A 19,524-nucleotide genomic window follows, 5' to 3' on the forward strand; every position below is an offset into this window, starting at 1 on the left:
GAATGAATGTTTGAGGTGGATCGGGTGTTGCCCAAGTGGTATGCTTTTACCTGGATAGTGTTGAGTGCTGACGCGGCTATCATTGAGGCAAATGGAGAATATGTCAATTTGCTCCCAACGTGTCTTGTAGATAGTGGAAAGGTTTTGGGGAATACTGGAAAAATCACCTGGTTGGCACAGCCGGTAGAGCCACTACCTCTCAGCGCCAGAGACCTGGGTTCAATCCTGATCTCGGATGCTGTCTGTGTGGAGTTTGCACATTTTCCCAAAACCACCATTTTCCTTTCACATCCTGAAGACACGCAGATTGGTAGGTAAATCGGTCACTGTAAATTGCCCCCAGTGTGCAAGGTGAGGGGTAGAATCTGCGGGAAATTGTCGGGAATGTGGGTGAGTAAAAGTTAGGATTAATGCAAATAGGTGAATAATGTTTAGCGTGGACTAGATGGGCCAAAGGGTCCGTATCCATGCTGTATCTCTCTGTGACTTTATCATTCTTGATGTGCTGTCCTGCTTTGTAGACTGCTGTGCCCTCCAGGACCTTTTCTCCGTGCATGCCCTCCATCCATGACCTGGATCTCCGCACAAGCCCTTCTGTGTGTGCCCGCCTACTCCCCCTCTTCCTCCCTTGTGCAGACCCTCTCACTTTCCATTCTGCCCTCCTGCATTATCTATCCGTGCTCTCCTGCTTTTAAGTTTCTCCGTGCTGACCTTTCTGTCTCTCTCTCTCTTTTTCTCCGCACGTTGTTTCTGCTCTCTCTCTCTCTCGTTCTCCAACCAATGCCCTGGCTGCTCCCTCCTTCAGTGCGTGCCGTCCTGCTCTCTGGGTCTGGGTCTGGGTCTGTGCCTGTGCACGTACTCCAACTCGGTGCTGCTGCTGCACGGTCTGGGGCATTGGGCTGGAGGCAGCGCTGATCCCACAATACACTGGAGCCTCTGATGTGACAGCAGCCGGAACATGGCTGAAGTCGGCAGCGGCAGCCTGGCCGAGCAACTCAAATCGTGCATCGTCTGGTCCTGGACCTACCTGTGGACGCTGTGGTTTTTCCTGATGCTTTTCCTAGTTTACATCTTGCGGGTCCCCCTGAAGATCAACGACAATATGAGCACAGGTACGGGAGGGAGGGGAGGGGAGGGTGGAAGGTGGAGGGCGCCCGCTGCAAAAGTTCAACTTCAGCGGTTTGGGCGAGAGGAAAGTGAAGCCACGTCCCCGGGATTGGAGCCCGGGACCCGAACCCGCCCCGCACTCGCTCCCCGCACCCCTTCCCCGGCCCCGCACCGCTTGACATTTTGCAGAAAATGACTGTGGTAAGAATCCGGCTGCAGCTCTTCCGCGAGGTCCCGGAGCCCACCACAGTCAGCTCGCCCCCCACCCCCCTCCAGCTCCCCAGCAGGGACCCAGTGTCGCCCCCCCCGCCCAACTCCCCAGCAGGAACCCAGTGTGCTCCTCAGCCCTCCTCCCCACATTAGACCCCCTCCCCCTATCGTCCTCCCCTCCCCCTATCCCCCATCCCCCTATCCTCCCCCCCCCCCCTCCCCCCTCCCCCCCCCCCCCCCCCCTCCCCCCCCCCCCCCCCCCCCCCCCCCCCCCCCCCCCCCCCCCCCCCCCCCCCCCCCCCCCTCCCCCCCCCCCCCCCCCCCCCCCCCCCCCCCCCCCCCCCCCCCCCCCCCCCCCCCCCCCCCTCCCCCCCCCCCCCCCCCCCCCCCCCCCCCCCCTCCCCCCCCCCCCCCCCCCCCCCCCCCCCCCCTCCCCCCCCCCCCCCCCCCCCCCCCCCCCCCCCCCCCCCCCCCCCCCCCCCCCCCCCCCCCCCCCCCCCCCCCCCCCCCCCCTCCCCCCCCCCCCCCCCCCCCCCCCCCCCCCCCCCCCCATCCCCCCCCCCCCCCCCCCCCCCCCCCCCCCCCCCCCCCCCCCCCCCTCCCCCCCCCCCCCCCCCCCCCCCCCCCCCTCCCCCCCCCCCCCCCCCCCCCCCCCCCCCCATCCCCCCCCCCCCCCCCCCCCCCCCCCTCCCCCCCCCATCCCCCCCCCCCCCCCCCCCCCCCCCCCCCCCCCCCCCATCCCCCCCCCCCCCCCCCCCCCCCCCCCCCCCCCCCCCCCCCCCCCCCCCCCCCCCCATCCCCCCCCCCCCCCCCCCCCCCCCCCCCCTCCCCCCCCCCCATCCCCCCCCCCCCCCCCCCCCCCCCCCCCCCCCCCCCCCCCCCCCCCCATCCCCCCCCCCCCCCCCCCCCCCCCCCCCCCCCCCCCCCCCCCCCCCCCCCCCCCCCCCCCCCCCCCCCCCCCCCCCCCCCCCCCCCCCCCCCCCCCATCCCCCCCCCCCCCCCCCCCCCCCCCCCCCCCCCATCCCCCCCCCCCCCCCCCCCCCCCCCCCCCCCCCCCCATCCCCCCCCCCCCCCCCCCCCCCCATCCCCCCCCCCCCCCCCCCCCCCCCCCCCCCCCCCCCCCCCCCCCCCCCCCCCCCCCCCCCCCCCCCCCCCCCCCCCCCCCATCCCCCCCCCCCCCCCCCCCCCCCCCCCCCCCCCCCCCCCCCCCCCCCCCCCCCCCCCCCCCCCCCCACCCCCCCCCCCCCCCCCCCCCCCCCCCCCCCCCCCCCCCCCCCCCCCCCCCCCCCCCCCCCCCCCCCCCCCCTCCCCCCCCCCCCCCCCCCCCCCCCCCCCCCCCCCCCCCCATCCCCCCCCCCCCCCCCCCCCCCCCCCCCCCCCCCCCCCCCCCCCCCCCCCCCCCCCCCCCCCCCCCCCCCCCCCCCCCCCCCCCATCCCCCCCCCCCCCCCTCCCCCCCCCCCCCCCCCCCCCCCCCCCCCCCCCCCCCCCCCTCCCCCCCCCCCCCCCCCCCCCCCCCCCCCCCCCCCCTCCCCCCCCCCCCCCCCCTCCCCCCCCCCATCCCCCCCCCCCCCCCCCCCCCCCCCCCCCCCACCCCCCCCCCCCCCCCCCCCCCCCCCCCCCCCCCCCCCCTCCCCCCCCCCCCCCCCCCCCCCCCCCCCCCCCCCCCCCCCCCCCCTCCCCCCCCCCCCCCCCCCCCCCCCCCCCCCCCCCCCCCCCCCCCCCCCCCCCCCCCCCCCCCCCCCCCCCCCCCCCCCCCCCCCCCCCTCCCCCCCCCCCCCCCCCCCCCCCCCTCCCCCCCCCCCCTCCCCCCCCCCCCCCCCCCCCCCCCCCCCCCCCCCCCCCCCCCCCCCCCCCCCCTCCCCCCCCCCCCCCCCCCCCCCCCCCACCCCCCCCCCCTCCCCCCCCCCCCCCCCCTCCCCCCCCCCCCCCCACCCCCCCCCCCCCCCCCCCCCCCTCCCCCCCCCCCCCCATCCCCCCCCCCCCCCCCCCCCCCCCCTCCCCCACCCCCCCCCCCCCCCAGTCCCCCCCCCCCCCCCCCCCCCCCCCCCCCCCCCCCCCCCCCCCCCCCCCAGCCCCCCCCTCCCCCCCCCCCCCCCCCCTCCCCCCCCCCCCCCCCCCCCCCCCCCTCCCTTCCCCCCCCCCCCCCCCCCCCCCCCCACCCCCCCCCCCCCCCCCCCCTCCCCCCCCCCCCCCCCCCCCCCCCCCCCCCCCCCCCCCCCCCCCCCCCCCCTCCCCCCCCCCCCCCCCCCCCCCCCCCCCCCATCCCCCCCCCCCCCCCCCCCCCCCCCCACCCCCCCCCCCCCCCCCCTCCCCCCCCCATCCCCCCCCCCCCCCCCCCCCCCCCCCCCCCCCCCCCATCCCCCCCCCCCCCCCCCCCCCCCCCCCCCCCCCCCCCCCCCCCCCCCCCCCCCCCCCCTCCCCCCCCCCCCCCCCCCCCCCCCCCCCCCCCCTCCCCCCCCCCCCCTCCCCCCCCCCCCCCCCCCCCCCCCCCCCCCCCCCCCCCCTCCCCCCCCCCCTCCCCCCACCCCCCTCCCCCCCCCCCCCCCCCCCCCCCCTCCCCCCCCCCCCCCCCCCCCCCCCCCCCCCCCCCCCTCCCCCCCTCCCCCCCCCCCCCCCCCCCCCCCCCCCCCCCCCCCCCCCCCCCCCCCCCCCCCCTCCCCCCCCCCCCCCCCCCCCCCCCCCACCCCCCCCCCCCCCCCCCCATCCCCCCCCCCCCCCCCCCCCCATCCCCCCCTCCCCCCCTCCCCCCATCCCCCCCTCCCCCCCTCCCCCCATCCCCCCCTCCCCCATCCCCCCCTCCTCCCCTCCTCCCCTCCTCCCCTCCTCCCCTCCTCCAACCAGAAACTCAATGCCTCCTTTCCCACAACTAGGGATCACATCCCCTCCCCACCCGTAGCCCCTCCCCTCCCCTCCCCTTCAAGTCTCCAGTGTCTTCCCCACCTGTCAAGCTCGGGCCCATGTCATCCTCAACCCACCTGTAGCCTCCACTCCAGGTCCCAATGTCCATCCACTCTCTAACGATGACCCTGTACATCCTCTACCCCAGCACCTTCCCAACACAGTCCTGAGTGGGATCCAAAGCCCCAATCCGCCCCCTCCCCTACAAGGTCCCATATCTGCCTACCGCACCTAACAGCTTCCCATGCCCCTACCCCAGAACGATCCCACCCTCCTGAAAAATGCCTCAATCCACCACCAAAGCAGGGTTCCTATGTTCCACCCTGTTCTCCCAACCAGTCAGCAACCTGAGTGCATTTACTCTCACCACCACAACCCGCAAACATTTAATGGTTCTCAGATCCACTCCAGTATTCCAATGTCTCATTCTCCGTCATTCCCCCTCATCCTCACCTCCTCGATACGTTGCCCCCATCTCCTCTCCACTCCCCTGCCCCGTCATTCTTCCAGTCCACACATCCTCCCCATCCCCTTCACACCCTTACATATGCCCATCTTTCTACACCTCCTTCCCCATCCACATTCCTCCCACCATCCCCCTCCACCTCCTCTACCTTCCCACTCCTCCCTTACTCTTCTTTGACCTCCCCTCCTCCCCCCTTCTGCTCCTTCCTCCTACCTCTTATTCGCTCTGCTTCTCCCCATCACAGTCCCAGGTGCCCTCCTGAGGATGGCTTCAAGGTTCACTGGTGCAATGCTGGAGTCCTTAATGACTACCTGGGCTTTCTTCAGGCACATAGCCCCCATGCCAGAGCTGGCCTTTCAGCTTCACTAAAAGCAAGATTAAAATCGAGGCTGCACAGAGTCTAGAGCTTGTGCTGAACCAGAATCTTTGTTTGCTCCACTAAAATTAATATCTCTAAGAATTGGTGGGGAAGGAAAGAGAAAGGGAAAGGAAGAGTGAGAGAGACTCTGAATGTCAGTGTCCTCTGTGATTGCTACTTTTAAATGCTTGCTGTTAAGTTCAGGATTGATTGAAACTTGGTTTTAAATAACTTGAATTTCTAAAATAACTTGTTCCATATAATTTTTTTGGTAAGCTATGTAGTGGACTGGAAATGATTTTTGAAACTTGCAGCAGGGCAGGCTGTTTGGAATAGATTTTTAAAAAACTATACACTATCTGATCTTTGGCCTGATTTACTGGTATAAAGCAGTAACTCCTGGTTCTTGTTTTTTTCTCTCTCCATATCTGCAATTCCCCTCTCTGAGTATTTTTTTATATGCACGTCATACATCATGTTTGGTCTTTTACTCTCAAATTTCCTTTTCCTCACTATACTTTCTTTCCTTGTTTTGTGTTTTTTGTCAGTCATGTTACCTTCACCATTTGATGGAGGTTATTGCTTCTAGTTTCATCTGATTTACTCACTGACATTGGACCTGAGGTCATGTATGTTTGAGCAACCCTGTTATTACCGAGGCTATATGCAAGCCTGATTAACTGGTGTTGTGGGCCATTGAGATTTCACATAGCTCAGATTGCAAAATATCAGGACCATAATCCCTGTGATAAACAGCTCTGGGAATACAGCAAAAAGATAAATCCATGTGAATAAAAGTTTTGATTGGCCTAAATTTGATATTTACGCAAAAGCAAACAGTTAGTAAACTTCATGTTCCAGTTGAATGTTGGCATAGGGATACACAGCAATCAGAAATATGTTTAACTATGAAGACGTATTAGTGAATTTCCTGTGTAATTTATGTGGAATGACAAATTATACATGATTTTTTTTTACCAGAAGCATTATATGGTAACAAGCAGTTCATTATTCTGCCACAGCTGCTCACTCAGATGAAATCAGATGGTTCAAAACCTCAATGTCTTGTTCAGTCACAAATTAAGCTTCAAAAATCATATCCAGTCCTTCACCAAAGCCTGTCCCGCCCATCTCTGCAACATTGCCTGTATCTGCCTTTATTCCCAGATTCACTGCACCCCTCGCCATTTTACTGGCAGATTTGAGTTCTCTCTGCTCTGAAGTCTGCCATACACAAGCCCTAATTCATCTGCAACTCTGCTGCCTATGTGTTGTCTCACAACATACACACTTCATCTCATCACTTACTGCCTCCTGTTCTTAGTGTGTTCTCTTCAGACTTCAGTATCATTTATGGATCCCTAATGGCCCTACTTTCCTCATGACTCCAACTGTATCTTGCAGCTTAGGGTCTTCTTTAATCTCTCTGAATCCATCTTCTTGTACATCTAATGTGCAGCTCCTTTCCTAATATCATCACGTGCTCCCACTCCGCCATTTATTGAAAGACCTTCCACCATCCCAGCTTTGCCTTTTGCAATTTCTTCCCTGATCCTCTTTTGCTTTTTACTCCCTTTAAAGCATATCTTTTCAGTCATGCTTTCAAGTATCTCTCTTATCTCTTTTTCCATGGGTCAGTGTCTGTGGATTCCTGGTCATTTGAAATGTTCAGGATTGAGTTTGATTAATTTTTGTCAAGTCAGAATACCAAGGAATATGGAATGAAGGCTGGTAAATGAGTTTGAGGTACAGATTAGGATAATTTCCTTAAGGCTGGAAAATGTTCCAGCTGAGGAACCTACTCTAGTTTCTCCAAACATCTTTTTAGAGTTTGGAAGTTGAATTAGCTCTAAAGTGGGTTCTAAATTGGCTTACAAATTTGTCAGTTTGCAATACCCAGTGAGGTATCTAATCAAGAGATTTCACTGCTTCTGTTGGTAACAACAAACTAAAGAGCTTCCAAGTTCTTTGAAGTATTGTAGTGGAATTCAAAAACATGAGCTAAATAGGATGGGGGAGGTTGTTTGTGTTGTTGGAATTTTCTGTGGATATTATAGCAGGTTTGATACTAGGTGTTTACTTTTCCATCTGCAGTAAATAGCTTTAGATTAGACTATAAAGACCATTTATATTAAGATGGCGTGTAGGAGACTGAGAGATGATTTTATTGAGGTGTATAAAATCATGAGGGGCATAGATAGGGTGAATGAACTCAATCTTTTTCCCAGAGTTGGGGAATCACGAACTAGACGGCATAGGTTCAAGGTGAGAGGGGAAAGATTTAAGAGGAATTTGAGGGGCAACTTTTTTTTTACATAAAAGGTGGTATCTGTGTGGAATCAGCTGCCAGAGGAAGTGGTTGAGGCAGGTACAATAACGACTTAAAAGACAGTTGGACAGGTACGTGGATTGGAAAGGTTTAGAAGGTTATGGGCCAAACACTGGCAAATGGGACTAGCTTGAATGGGCGTCTTGGTCGGCACGGACCCGTTAGGTCGAAGGGCCTGTTTCAGTGCTGTATAACTCTATAGTGGTTCTGATTTTAGATTCAAATTTGTAGGGATTTATTGGTGCATATTGATTCTGGGGTTAAGATTCCTTTCATGCTTCAGAATTACATCAGTTCCTATAGTGTGAGAGGATGATTAACACTGGAATCTCTTCCACTTTGGACTGATTTATTTAAGTGTGTGTGTGTGTATAAATTGGGGTTGGGTAATACTTCTGAGAATGTATGTTCCTTCAAGTTTAATGAGACAAAACAGATGAATTCTGAGGGGGAGAGGAAAGTAACTCCATTTGTAATACTTCCTAATGTCTTGCTTTTCAGTTAAACATCTCATCATCTTCTTTATTCGGTCTATTAACAGTGTCTGTCTGTCACAGATGACGTGCTGCTGTAGTGACATCAATACTCCACCTGTGCAAATGTATCTCCTATGTTAAATATGTGCTGCCTCTGTCCTGTTTTGGATGAACTTTTGTTTCCTCAAATAAAAGATTGGGCTGGCCCTATCTTTGGAATCCAATCACATCCATGCCACTGGTACTCGTCCTTTCACCAGACACTCTCAGATTTAGCTATTTATTGTCCTGTTTGACTCAGAGCTGTGTTTTCCTACAATGTCACAAAGACTGCTGACTTCGATCTCCAAAACGTCACCTATTTCAGCCTGTACACTATAAAAACACTCAGCTATGCTTTGGTCTCCTTGAAACTCCATAACCACATTCTCCCATTCAAATCCCTAGGCCTTGCCTTTTTTCTCATAGGAAGCACTGGTCACTCACCACCATTTCCTTGCCAATACATATTTGCATGCCTGAATTAATTTTTGTCTGTGTTTGAATACTTCTGAGGCCTCACCCTGTTTATTGTTAAACACACTCTTCCGTCTGTAACTATTATCTGAAATTTGTGCAGAAAAAGTTATAAAGCTTGTTGTTTGCTGCTATACCTGATCTTAACCTTGCATTGAATACTTTTTGTAAAAGCAGATATAAATGATATTGTGCTAGCTTATGCTCTACAAAGGAGCCTAGTCCAATAAGTGTTTGATGGACTTTATGTTCTCATACTTTTTAATATTTCCTTCAGTGTGACAAAACAACAAAAGGCCCCTTGGGCACTTGCAGTGAAGTTTGAATCATGTATTTCATCATCTTGTGATTCAGACATTGTACCCACAGGTGAAATTATAGTACCATTGCATGGTCTTGTAATGAAGCACTCTCTTGCCTGTATTGCTGAATGCCATTTTGAGAGTTAACTCTGTCACAGAGTTGTGATATAAATTGCAGTTTACTATGTTTAACTGGTTGAGGTTTATGACTCTGGATGGAAATTATTGTTTCTGAATATTTAACTTAACTTCTGGATGGTTAAAATTGATAGAGATTATGTCTAAATTGGTCAAGTTTGCAAAAAGGGGGAAAGCTTGGGAGTTGTGTTTGAGCAGGTAGCTAAGGAATTGTGGAACAACTTATCAGAGTTAGACAAATATCCATGGTAGGTTGGTACAGGTTATTACACAATGAAAGTAGAAATCTGAGACACAATAGATGAACTATATTGCATCAGCTAGGAGGAATATTAACAGAGATTTGCACTTGATAGGAATAATCTACCAATGTAGGAATTAAGGGATTGTAGACTAGCAGAGTAGAAGACTAAAGTTGTCCAGGATACATCTTGATATATATGCATTTTGGTCATTGAGATATAAAGGAAGCATCCAAGTTGTGAGATGTGTTGCAGGAAACATCACAAGGCCGATCCTTTGTGCATGTGAAGAGATGAGGATAAAAGGGGACCTTGCACTGAGACAAATATTTATAAAAATATAGAAATACTGGTATCTATGTACCACAGTAGGTTAAACTTTTATTTCAGAACATACGGTGAGAAAGATTCGAGGTAGAAAAAGGTAAATTTTGACCTGATAGCAGAAAACCCTTCAGACATAGAGTGAACTAAAACTTAGACTAGTGTTGATTAGGGTAATGAAAACAGTAACTTGGAGCAGTCAGATACTGTTCTGGAAAGTGGGGATGAGAGCTCCATGGGCATCTATGGATGAGTGACTTTCCTCAAGTACTGTCTAATCATCTCCCCCCATTGATCATCACAGCAGCATACAAAATGTGCCCTGAGTTTGCATGAATGAGTACTGACTAGCTACAGCATTGATTTGTAGGAAGCAGGTCTACTTCTGTTGTTTCTTGGATAGTGAGTACTTGTTTTCTGGAAGGTGCCAAGTCTAGCGAGGAGACTAGAGAACAGGTCAAATAACACCTCTTGGTTAATCACAGCAAGGGATGTGGCAGAACCAAAATGTGCCTTGAACATTAGGATTTTTGATTCTTCAGGATAGTGTGTACATCAGTCTGTCACATTTTGATTTGGTTCTTTCTCTATATCTAACCAAATGATGTGATGCATTCTCATAATGTTAAGATCTTCGATCTGGAGCATAATTTCTCTTTCCACAAATGGAGCCTAATTTGCTAAGTATTTTCCAATATTTTCTGTTTTTATGAAAAATCAAAGCTTTTTATAAAGTTAAAGGTCTTAAGGAGCTTAAGGGACAAAAAATAGAGCTTGGACACAATTTGTAGACAGAACAGGTTATTGGCAAGGTAATAACTGAAAAGCAAAAAACTGCAAATGCTAGAAATCTCAAATAAAAATGCAAAATAGTGAAAATACATGGCAGAACAGACAGCATGTGTAGAGAGAGAAAGAGAATTAATGGTTTAGGCAGCTGACCTATCATCAGAACAAATGTTTTAGGTTGCAGAAGGAGGGAGGTGGAAAGAACAACAGGAATGTTTGTGATAGGGTGGCAGTGAGTGAAAATGGATGGCACTGGTTGGTGTTAGCTGAGAGAGATGGGTGAAGACTTATTAATGGCAGCTAGTCTGTTTGCAGTAGGTGTAAATATTGGGAAGATGGAGGAGAAAGAAAAAGAAAACAATACTGGAACACTGAGGTACGGAAAAGAGTAGTTGCTGGAAATCCAAAACAAAGGAGAATGCTGGAACAGTTCAGCAAATCAGGTAGCAACTGTGAAGGAGAAACACTGAATTAACATTATGGGTCGATAATCGTATATCAGAACTGGGCTGTTTGACACAAATTGGAAAGCTTTTTATCTGAAAATTTCAAATTCAATCTAAGTCCTGATATACCAAGACAGTAGATGAGGTGCTTACATTGGACTTTGTAAGGACTATGTAACAGGTTAGAGAAAAACGGGTTGGAGTGTAAGTATGATGGAGAATTAAAGTGACAGGCATCTGAAAGCTTAGGATACCCTCTCAGTCCAAAAGTTGCTCAATTTTTTTAGGCAAGCCAGTTTCCTAATCTGCATTTTGCTTCCCTCATGTTGAGGAGGCTTCATTAATGAGCTGTGAATACAATGGGGCCAAGCACAGAGTAGGTACTCGCATTGCACACCTTTTCCCCTTTTCAAACAAAGCTGCATTCACACATTAAAATAAAACCCGAAGATCATTTAAACATTATTATTGATTAAACTTTACGTCTTTATAACTAGCATACACACAGTAACTACTATATATTGACGACACAAGAGATTCTGCAGATGCTGGAATCTGGAGCAACGCACACAAAATGCTGGAGGTACTCAGCAGGTCAGGCAGCATCTAAGGAGGGAAGTAAACAATTGACGTTTCAGGTCGAGACCCTTCATCAGGACCGAAAAGGAAGAGGGCAGAAGCCAGAATAAGAAGGTCGGGGGAGGGGGAGGAGCACAACTGGCAGGTGATAGGTGAGTCCAGGTGAGAGGGGGAAGGTAGGTGGGTGGGGCAGGGGGGACGAAAGGGAGTGATGTAAGAAGCTGAGAGGTGATAGGTAGAAGAGGCAAAGGGTTGAAGAAGAAGGAATCTGGTAGGAGGGGACAGTAGACGATAGAATAAAGGGAAGGAGGTGGGGAATAGATGGGCAGGTCATGAGGGCAGGGGAGGGGAAAGAGAAGGGGTGAAGGGGGCATAGGAATGAGGGAAAACAAAGATGGGGGGGGTAAGAGTGGGGGGTTACCGGAAGTTAGAGAAATCGATGTTGAGGCTGTTAGGTTGGTGAATACCAAGGCGTAATATGAGGTGTTGTTCTTCCAACCTGCGTCTGGCCTCAACATGGCAGTAGAGGAGGCCACGGATAGACATGTCAGTGTGGGAGTGGGATGTGGAATTGAAGTGGTTGGCCACCTGGAGATCCTGGCTCTTGCGGTGGGTGGAGTAGAGATGTTCGACAAAGCGTTCACCCAATCTGCATCGGGTCTCACTGATGTACAGGAGGCTACACCGGGAGCACCGGATGCAATAAATGACATCCCCGGATACCTCACTTGGAAGGACTGTCTATACCCCTGAATGGTGGTGAGGGAGGAGGTGTAGGGACAGGTGTAGCACTTTGCATGGTTGTAGAGATAAATGCCGGTGGGGTGGGGGAGGGAAGAGTGGACAAGGGAGTTGCGGAGAGAGTGGTCCCTGTGGAAAGCGGGGGTGGGGGGGGTGGGAAGGGGAAGATATGCCTGGTGGTGGGATCCTGTTGGAGATGGCAGAAGTTGCAGAGAATGATGTGTTGGATGCGGAGGCTCGTGGCGTGGTAGGTGAGGATAAGGAGAACCCTGTCCCTGTTATGTCGGAGGCGGGATGAGGTGAGGGCAGAGGTACGGGAATTGGAGGAGGTGCAGGTGAGGGCTGCGTTGACGGTGGTGGAGGTTAACCCCGTTTACTAGAAAAAGAGGACATCTTTGATGTCCTGGAATGGAAAGCCTCATCATGGGAACAGATGCAGTGGAGGCAGAGGAACTGAGAGAAGAAAATAGCATCCTTGCAAGTGACAGGGTGGGAAGAGGTGTAAAAGATGTCTGTGGTTAATCTGTCTCCGGAGATGGATCTGTGGTCCCCACCTCCTTCCATTTATTCCATACACTACTGTCCTCTCCTACCAGCTTCCTCCTTCCTCAGCCCTTTGCCTCTTCTATCTATCACCTCTCAGCTTCTTACATCACTCCCTTTCCTCCCACCTCCCCCACCCACCTACCTTCCCCCTCTCACCTGGACTCACCTATTATCTGCCAGCTTGCGCTCCTCCCCCTCCCCCGACCTTCTTATTCTGGCTTCTGCCCGCTTCCTTTCCAGGCCTGATGAAGGGTCTCGACCCGAAACGTCAACTGTTTATTTCCCTCCATAGATGCTGGCTGACCTGTTGAGTTCCTCCAGCATTTTGTGTTACTAAGTACTGGCATTTTTTTTTACATCATTTCTCTTTAATCCTTTCTCTCTGCAGTTGCCAGTGCTGCTTTTGAACTAATTCACACACATACAGGTATGATGTCCTTGTTTAGTCAGCTGTAGGCAGCATATTTCCCTTTTGTCCTTTCTCTTGTCCTCACTCTGCATCTCGTCCTTCGAGATGGCTGTAAATATCCTTGTGAATCTTTACCCTGCCGCTCTGCTTGAAAATTAAATATTTTCTGCAGATCCTACCTTCCTTCCCATTTTAATCAAACTGAGATCACAAATAAAATTAAACCTCCATATATGGCAGTTTTTCGGTTGGTAAGTGCACCGAATTAAAGGAAATTCAAACTTTTTTGAATGCAGTGACCTTAACTTAACATTTGCAAGTCCTCCGGCAAGTCTTCAGACCTGTGGGGTCTCAGAGGATGATTCATCCGCAATGCATTTTTCATAATTATCAGGTCATTACTTTCCCCCTTCATGATGCATATCATGCTCAAGATGAAATTAAATTTACATTATGAAAGAAGTAGGAAAGCAAAAGTTTTATTACAAAGAATTCCCTGACACAAATGTTTTAATGAAGCAGGTCTCCTGTGTGGGAACTGTCTTTCATGGGTGGTTTTATTTCCTTTAGAAATATTGAACTGTACTGATTATATGTGCTTGTGATTAGGTACCAAGAACTTCCAACTCTTGCAGCTTAAACATTCTGGAAAAAGGAAGTCTTGAGTGTGAGATGACCTGAGTTTTTGGATATGTCTAAATAAATATAAGGACTTGTAGGGTGGGAATGAGAACCGGAGCAAAATTGTAGAGTTGCATATACAGTATGTCTGCTTGTCAAGATAAATTAGTGAAGAAACCTAGAGAAGAGGGAAAAGCAGACATAAGAAAGTATTTGAACAAATGACGTAGATGGAAGTACTTGTGAGGTGTTGCAAGATTGTAAACCAGTACTTTAACATCTTAGGGTCCATTCTGGGAAAACCGATCACTCAGAAATCCATTAAGAAATTCAGGAGAAGATTCTTAGTTAGCCAAAAGAGTAGAGAGAATGTGGAATGGCTGATGCAAATAGCATAGCTGTACAGGCAGTCCCCAGGTTATGATGGGGTTCCATTCCTGAGAACTGTTTGTCACCCAAAGTCGGAACTGAACAAAACCAGAATGTGGGAGAGTGAGCAGGGATGGGAAGAGAAGCTGCCAGTCGGCCTCACTGACTCAGTGCGTAAGTGAGTGGGTCTGCTCAGCACTCCCAGTTCAGTTCAGCTCGACCCAGCCGCCAATTGTTGCGGCTCAGGGAGAGGGGGAGAGAAGGCGTGCGGAAATGCCCATTCCCCCTGACAGAAGATGCATGCAGGCTCATAGCAGCCGGCAAATCCTCCTCCATCCATCTGGTTGGTCTCCCAAATGCTAGTTTGTATGTGTGGGAGTGTCCATAAGTCGGGCATTTGTAACCTGGGGAGTACCTGTATTTCAGAGGAAGCTGGATGAATTCATGAGAGAGAAAAGAATGAAGTGATTGGGTGAGATAATTCAAGCTGGGAGGAGGTACATGTAGAACATACACAACAACACAAACCTGTTGGGCTGCAGGTCTGGTAAAATGCCTCGTGATATAATTCCACATAGACCGCTCGGACCCGAACAAAGGGACCAGAGCTGTGAAAACTTGATATAAAAGCAGCAGATGTGGCAAAGAGTGAGGAGTCTGTTAAACACTCCACCCAGTAAGTTAGGTTAGCAGCAGTCAGGTGGAAGATGCAGTTTAATGTGGCTAAACATGAGGTACTATGTCCTGATTGATGGGTGTTGATTGGGAATGGGTATTTGGTGAAAATATACAACTGGTGATGAACAGGGAAGTCTCTGGGTTGAAATTATGGTTTTATTATTGTATAAGCTCATAAAACTCCAAAAAGACCAATAGTATTTGGTTTTATCCTGATGTGCCTTTGTGAAGTACTTGGCATCTGTTTCTATGTTAAAAGGATAGTTATGAAAGTTGTTTACGAATAGGGTCATAAAGTAAAGAGTTTTTGAAAAATGTATATATGCATAACACATATTGGCTGGGCTGTGATGGGATTACAGTGTGCATTCTGGGCACCCATTCTAAATTTCATGGCACTGCCAAAGAAATGTAATACCAAGAGCAAAGTTCATTCAATCAGTAGGAACTTTTGGTTTATCATTAATAATATAGCCTGCATTCAATGTAATGATTTGAAGCCGATTTCTTTTGCACATTGTCCTATCATTAAGTGTCCATTTCTGTGTGGATTACCAATTGGTATAGCCTTACCTTGTGTGATAGAAGATGATATTCCACTGACGAGAAGAATGTTGATGGTGGTGTGAAGTTGGTTTCAAATGCTATCATATATCAAACATGACTGACAGCTGCTATATAAATCTCAGCGACCTTTCACTGCCTCAGCGCTGCACCAGATTATTATTGATTATGACTAGGTTGAGTGAAACAGAACTTTGCTGACCTATTTATTTACAATTTTAATTTCACTTGCGTCCTTATTCCAAAGTTGGCAAAACTGCAGGCAAATGGGACTAGCTCGAACTGCTGAGTTCCTCCAGCAGATTGTTTGTTGCTCCAGATTCCAACATCTGCAGTCTCCTGTATCTCCTTGGCAAAACTGCTGTTGCTCTTCTCTCCTGTCCTCTACTCTGCTACTGCTTTTTTCTCACCGGCAGCTTTGGTGATCCGTCTATCTGTAACTATCAAAGGTGGCACAGTATGCAAGGCAAGGTTTTGTTGTGAAGAAAGAGATGCTTTCTTAGCCATTCTCGAGGTAAAAATGTTACCAGATTAAGAGAGATTGCAGCATTTAGAGATCACATTAAGTTATCGCTGGTGCTCTATTGTGATGTGGAGCTGGATTTGGAGCCAGCAGTGAGTGAAAAAAGAAAGCCACAACTGGGCCTTGAAATCCCAGGATCATTGTCATCATCTGCGATAGCAAGTCCTGATTTGTGGGTTTAGTCTGAATAAGTTCTGTGTACTGATGTGCAAGTGAGAATGCTTAAACCTAGATTTTAGAGAGTCATGGAGTTATACTGCATGGAAGCAGGACTTCAGCCCAACTTGTCTATGCCGACCAATGTGCCTGTCTGTGTTAGGTCCATTTGCTGGTGTTTTGCCCATATCCCTCTGAACCTTTCCTATCCATGTACGTGTCCAAATGTATTTTAAATGTTGTAATTGTACCTGCCTCAGTCACTTCCTCTGGCTGCTCATTCCATACACCCACCACCCCCTGTGTGGAAAAACGTACCCCTTAGACCTCCTTTAAATCTTTCCCTGTCACTTCAAACCTATGCCCCCTACTTTTGGACTCCCCTACCCTGGGAAAAAGACTGTAACTATGTCTATGCCCTTTTTCCTTTAAATTTGGGTGAGACTAGAACTAGAAGGTCATAGGTTTAGGGTGAAAGGTGAAACATTTAAGGGGAATCTGAGGGGAAACTTCTTCACTCAGAGGGTGATGCGAGTGTGGAGCGAGCTGCCAGCGGAAGTAGTAGATGCGGGTTCAATTGTAACATTTAAGGGAGGTTTAGATAGGTACGTGGATGGGAGGGGCTTGGAGGGATGTGGTTCGGGTGCAGGTAGATGGGGCCAGGCAGAAGATCAGGTCGGCATGGACTAGATTGCCAAAGGGCCTGTTTCTGTGCTATAGTACTCTATGTCTGTATGATTTTGTAAACCTCTGTAAACCTCCTTTTCTCTGGGGGAAAATGTCCCAGCCTATCCAGCCTCTCCGTCTAACTCAAGCCCTCGAGTCCTTGCAACATCCTTGTGAATGTTTTCTGCACTCTGTCTACCTTAAGCACAGCATTCCTGTGGCATGGTGACCAGAACTGCACTTAATAATCCAAGTGCATCTCACCAATGTCTAGTGCAGCTGTAACATGACATCCCAACTCTTGAACTCAGTTCCCCAACCGATGAAGGCAAGCGTGCCAAATGCTTTCTTCACCACCCTGTCTACTGTGTCACCACTTTCAGGGAACTATGAACTTGTATTCTAGGTCTCTCTGTTCTACAACAGTCCCTGTTCACTGTGTATGTGCTATCCTGGTTTAACATCCCAAAATGCATCACTTCGCACTTGTCTGAGTTTAACTTTATTTGCCGTTCATTTGCCCACTTTCCCAGTCTATCTAGATCCTGCTGTAACCTTAGACAACTTTCTTCACCTTCTACTGTACCACCAATTTTGGTGTCACCTGCAGATTTACTAATCATGTCCCCTATATTCTCATCCAGATTTTTAATATACTTTTTCTGGAATGCAACAATAACTACACTTTAAAATTTACTTCTATTGGTTGCGTTGCAAATTGAGACATTCTTATAAGGACATGCAATGCATTATTTCAATGGAAGTCTTTTTTTCTCAGATGATACTCAAAGCAACTGATTGGGTCAACTATTACCAGTATTTCCTCAATAAACAGCCAACTGTGGATTCTTGTGATTTGGGGTTTATCCACCAAACAATTCAAACAGGGCAGTAGGACTGTGAACTGTTGAGTGACAGCCAAATTGCAAGATCCTTGAAACCATAGTTTGGAAATTCTGGCTTTAAACATTATTCTTCCTCCTGTGAAAATTTGTCAGCTTAGATCTGAAAAGGTGTTCCAACATTATTCACTAAATATCATTTCCTCAAATTTGGTGTAAGTACTTATTCTGTGTCTCCCAAAAGAGCTCATCCATTGGCAACATATTTCTTGCTGAAGTAGTTTCAGAAAATGGCCCACACCTTGTCCCCCTCCTCGCCCAGATAATGGTGGCATGAGGTTCATTGATAGTAGGCTGTACTTGGTGTGGTATAGAATTAAAAAATAGCTGTTATTGGACTGCAGATCTATTATCATGCAATACATTACCAACACCTCTGACATCTTGCACATTCCTAACTTTTATATTTCATTCCTCAATGGGCAGGTGTGCCATCAGCTGTATAGACCATAAGCTCTCGAATTTCCTCACAAAACCCCTTCATCACTCTACCTGTTCTCATTTAAGCCTTTCCTTAAAATCTACCTCCTCAACCAAGTTATTGCCCTGATGTCCTGCAAGTGGATGGCACAATAACACAGCTAGTAGAACCGCTGCCTCACTGCACCAGGGACCTGTGTTCAGTCCCGATCTTGGGTGCTGCCTCTGTGGAGTTTGCACATGACCATGTGGGTTTCCTCCGGGTGCTCTGGTTTACTGCTACATCCCAAAAGTGTGCTTGGGTGTAGGTTAATTGGCCACTATATACTGCCCCTAGTGTGTAGGTGAGTGGTAGAATCTGGGGAGAGCTGACAAGAATGTTGTGAGAATAAACAAAAAGGGATTAATGTAGGATTAATGTAAATGGGGTGGTTGATGGTCGGTGTGGACTTGATGGGCCGAAGGACCTGTTTCTGGACTGTATTTTTTGATGATTCTGATGACTCTCTGTTCTTGTGAGGAATTGGCATGAGGAACTCCACTCCATCATGAGAGAGGACTTTTAGGATGGGGACTGAAATTCAGGGAAATTAAGGGTTGCTTTGTTTTGTAAAATGGTATAAGTTGTGTTAATGTAGAATATAGAGTTCTCTTCAAACATTATTGAGATATAGCAGCAGCAGAAGAAGACCTTTTTTTTTGCATTGCAGTGAAATATCACAAAAGTGTCCTCTTCCCATTCCTTGTCGATGAGACATTAAAAGAAAGTTTTGCACAACAATCTTAACTGGCACTTTTCCTCAGGTCAAGACAGTCATAATAGAAATGCTTGTTAGTCCATGTTGGTTGCCTCGCAATTAGCATTGACTTAGCCCCTGAGAAACTTGCCATGACATTTGAAAATACCACTGCCTGAATAGCTGGGAAGTTTGTGGGTATTTTGCCTTGCATGTGCTTGTTTTCTTTTAAATAAAAAGCATGCAGATCTTTATGTGGATTGTGGTTCTTTAGGGTAATGGTTATCTTGGCTGGTTTGAACAAGACAGAATTAGTACTGAGCACCTGACATAATAGCAACTGTAGAATGAGAAAATTTAATCTTGTTGCCTGATTAAGTCACATCCAACCCTCTGTAATTATGGTATTTTCAACAAATATTTAAAAAAATCTGGGTACTATTAAATATTTTTAAAATCCAAAATATTTAAAATATTTGTAAGTTTATGTCCTTTTCACTATTGTTTTTCATTTTTCATTTTATAATGAATCTCTCTTACACATAATGATGTATTGTCCATGCCCAAGGAATTGAGCCACTTTTCCTAACCTAACCTAAGAAATAGCAGTAGGAGTAAACCATTCAACAAGTCATGGCTGACTTTTACTTAACACAATTTTCCTTATCTCTTTATCCTTCTAATATCTATAAATCTATTGATCTCAGTTTTGAATGGTGTCACTAGAGAATTCCAAAGAGTCACCAACCTCTGAGTGGAGATGTGTCATCTCATTTCAATTCCAAATGGCCTATGCTTTTTGTGAGCTCTAGTATAGGCTCCTTAGCCTGGAGAACCATCCTCTACAAATTCACCCTGTCAAGCCCTCTACATACAGGCCGTCCTCACAAACGGGGTTACGAATGCCCGATTTATCAACACCCCTACATACTAATCAGCTCCCATAATATTATTAAATTCAATAGTCCGGCATACGCTCATTCCTATGGACGGCAGAACTAGTTTCCCCAT

The 19,524-nt window shown here is 50.4% G+C and overlaps 1 protein-coding gene across 8 annotated transcripts in view; it reads left to right on the forward strand.

The window, feature by feature from the left end:
* Positions 1 to 813: 813 nt before the first annotated feature.
* LOC127578202 (suppressor of tumorigenicity 7 protein homolog) overlaps positions 814 to 19,524 on the forward strand; it is a 147,633-nt gene continuing 128,922 nt past the window's right edge. For 4 of the 8 annotated variants that reach the window (XM_052029916.1, XM_052029920.1, XM_052029917.1 and 1 more), the window contains exon 1: positions 822 to 1,112. In XM_052029916.1, coding sequence (XP_051885876.1) covers positions 959 to 1,112 — 154 coding nt within the window. In that variant the 5' untranslated portion in view covers positions 822 to 958. Of the gene's footprint in view, positions 1,113 to 19,524 lie in introns of all 8 variants that reach the window. The other 4 variants (XM_052029927.1, XM_052029922.1, XM_052029919.1 and 1 more) reach the window with 4 other exon arrangements.

The sequence above is a fragment of the Pristis pectinata genome, chromosome 15, assembly GCF_009764475.1.
Source record: "Pristis pectinata isolate sPriPec2 chromosome 15, sPriPec2.1.pri, whole genome shotgun sequence".
NCBI classification, from domain to species: Eukaryota; Metazoa; Chordata; class Chondrichthyes; order Rhinopristiformes; family Pristidae; genus Pristis; species Pristis pectinata.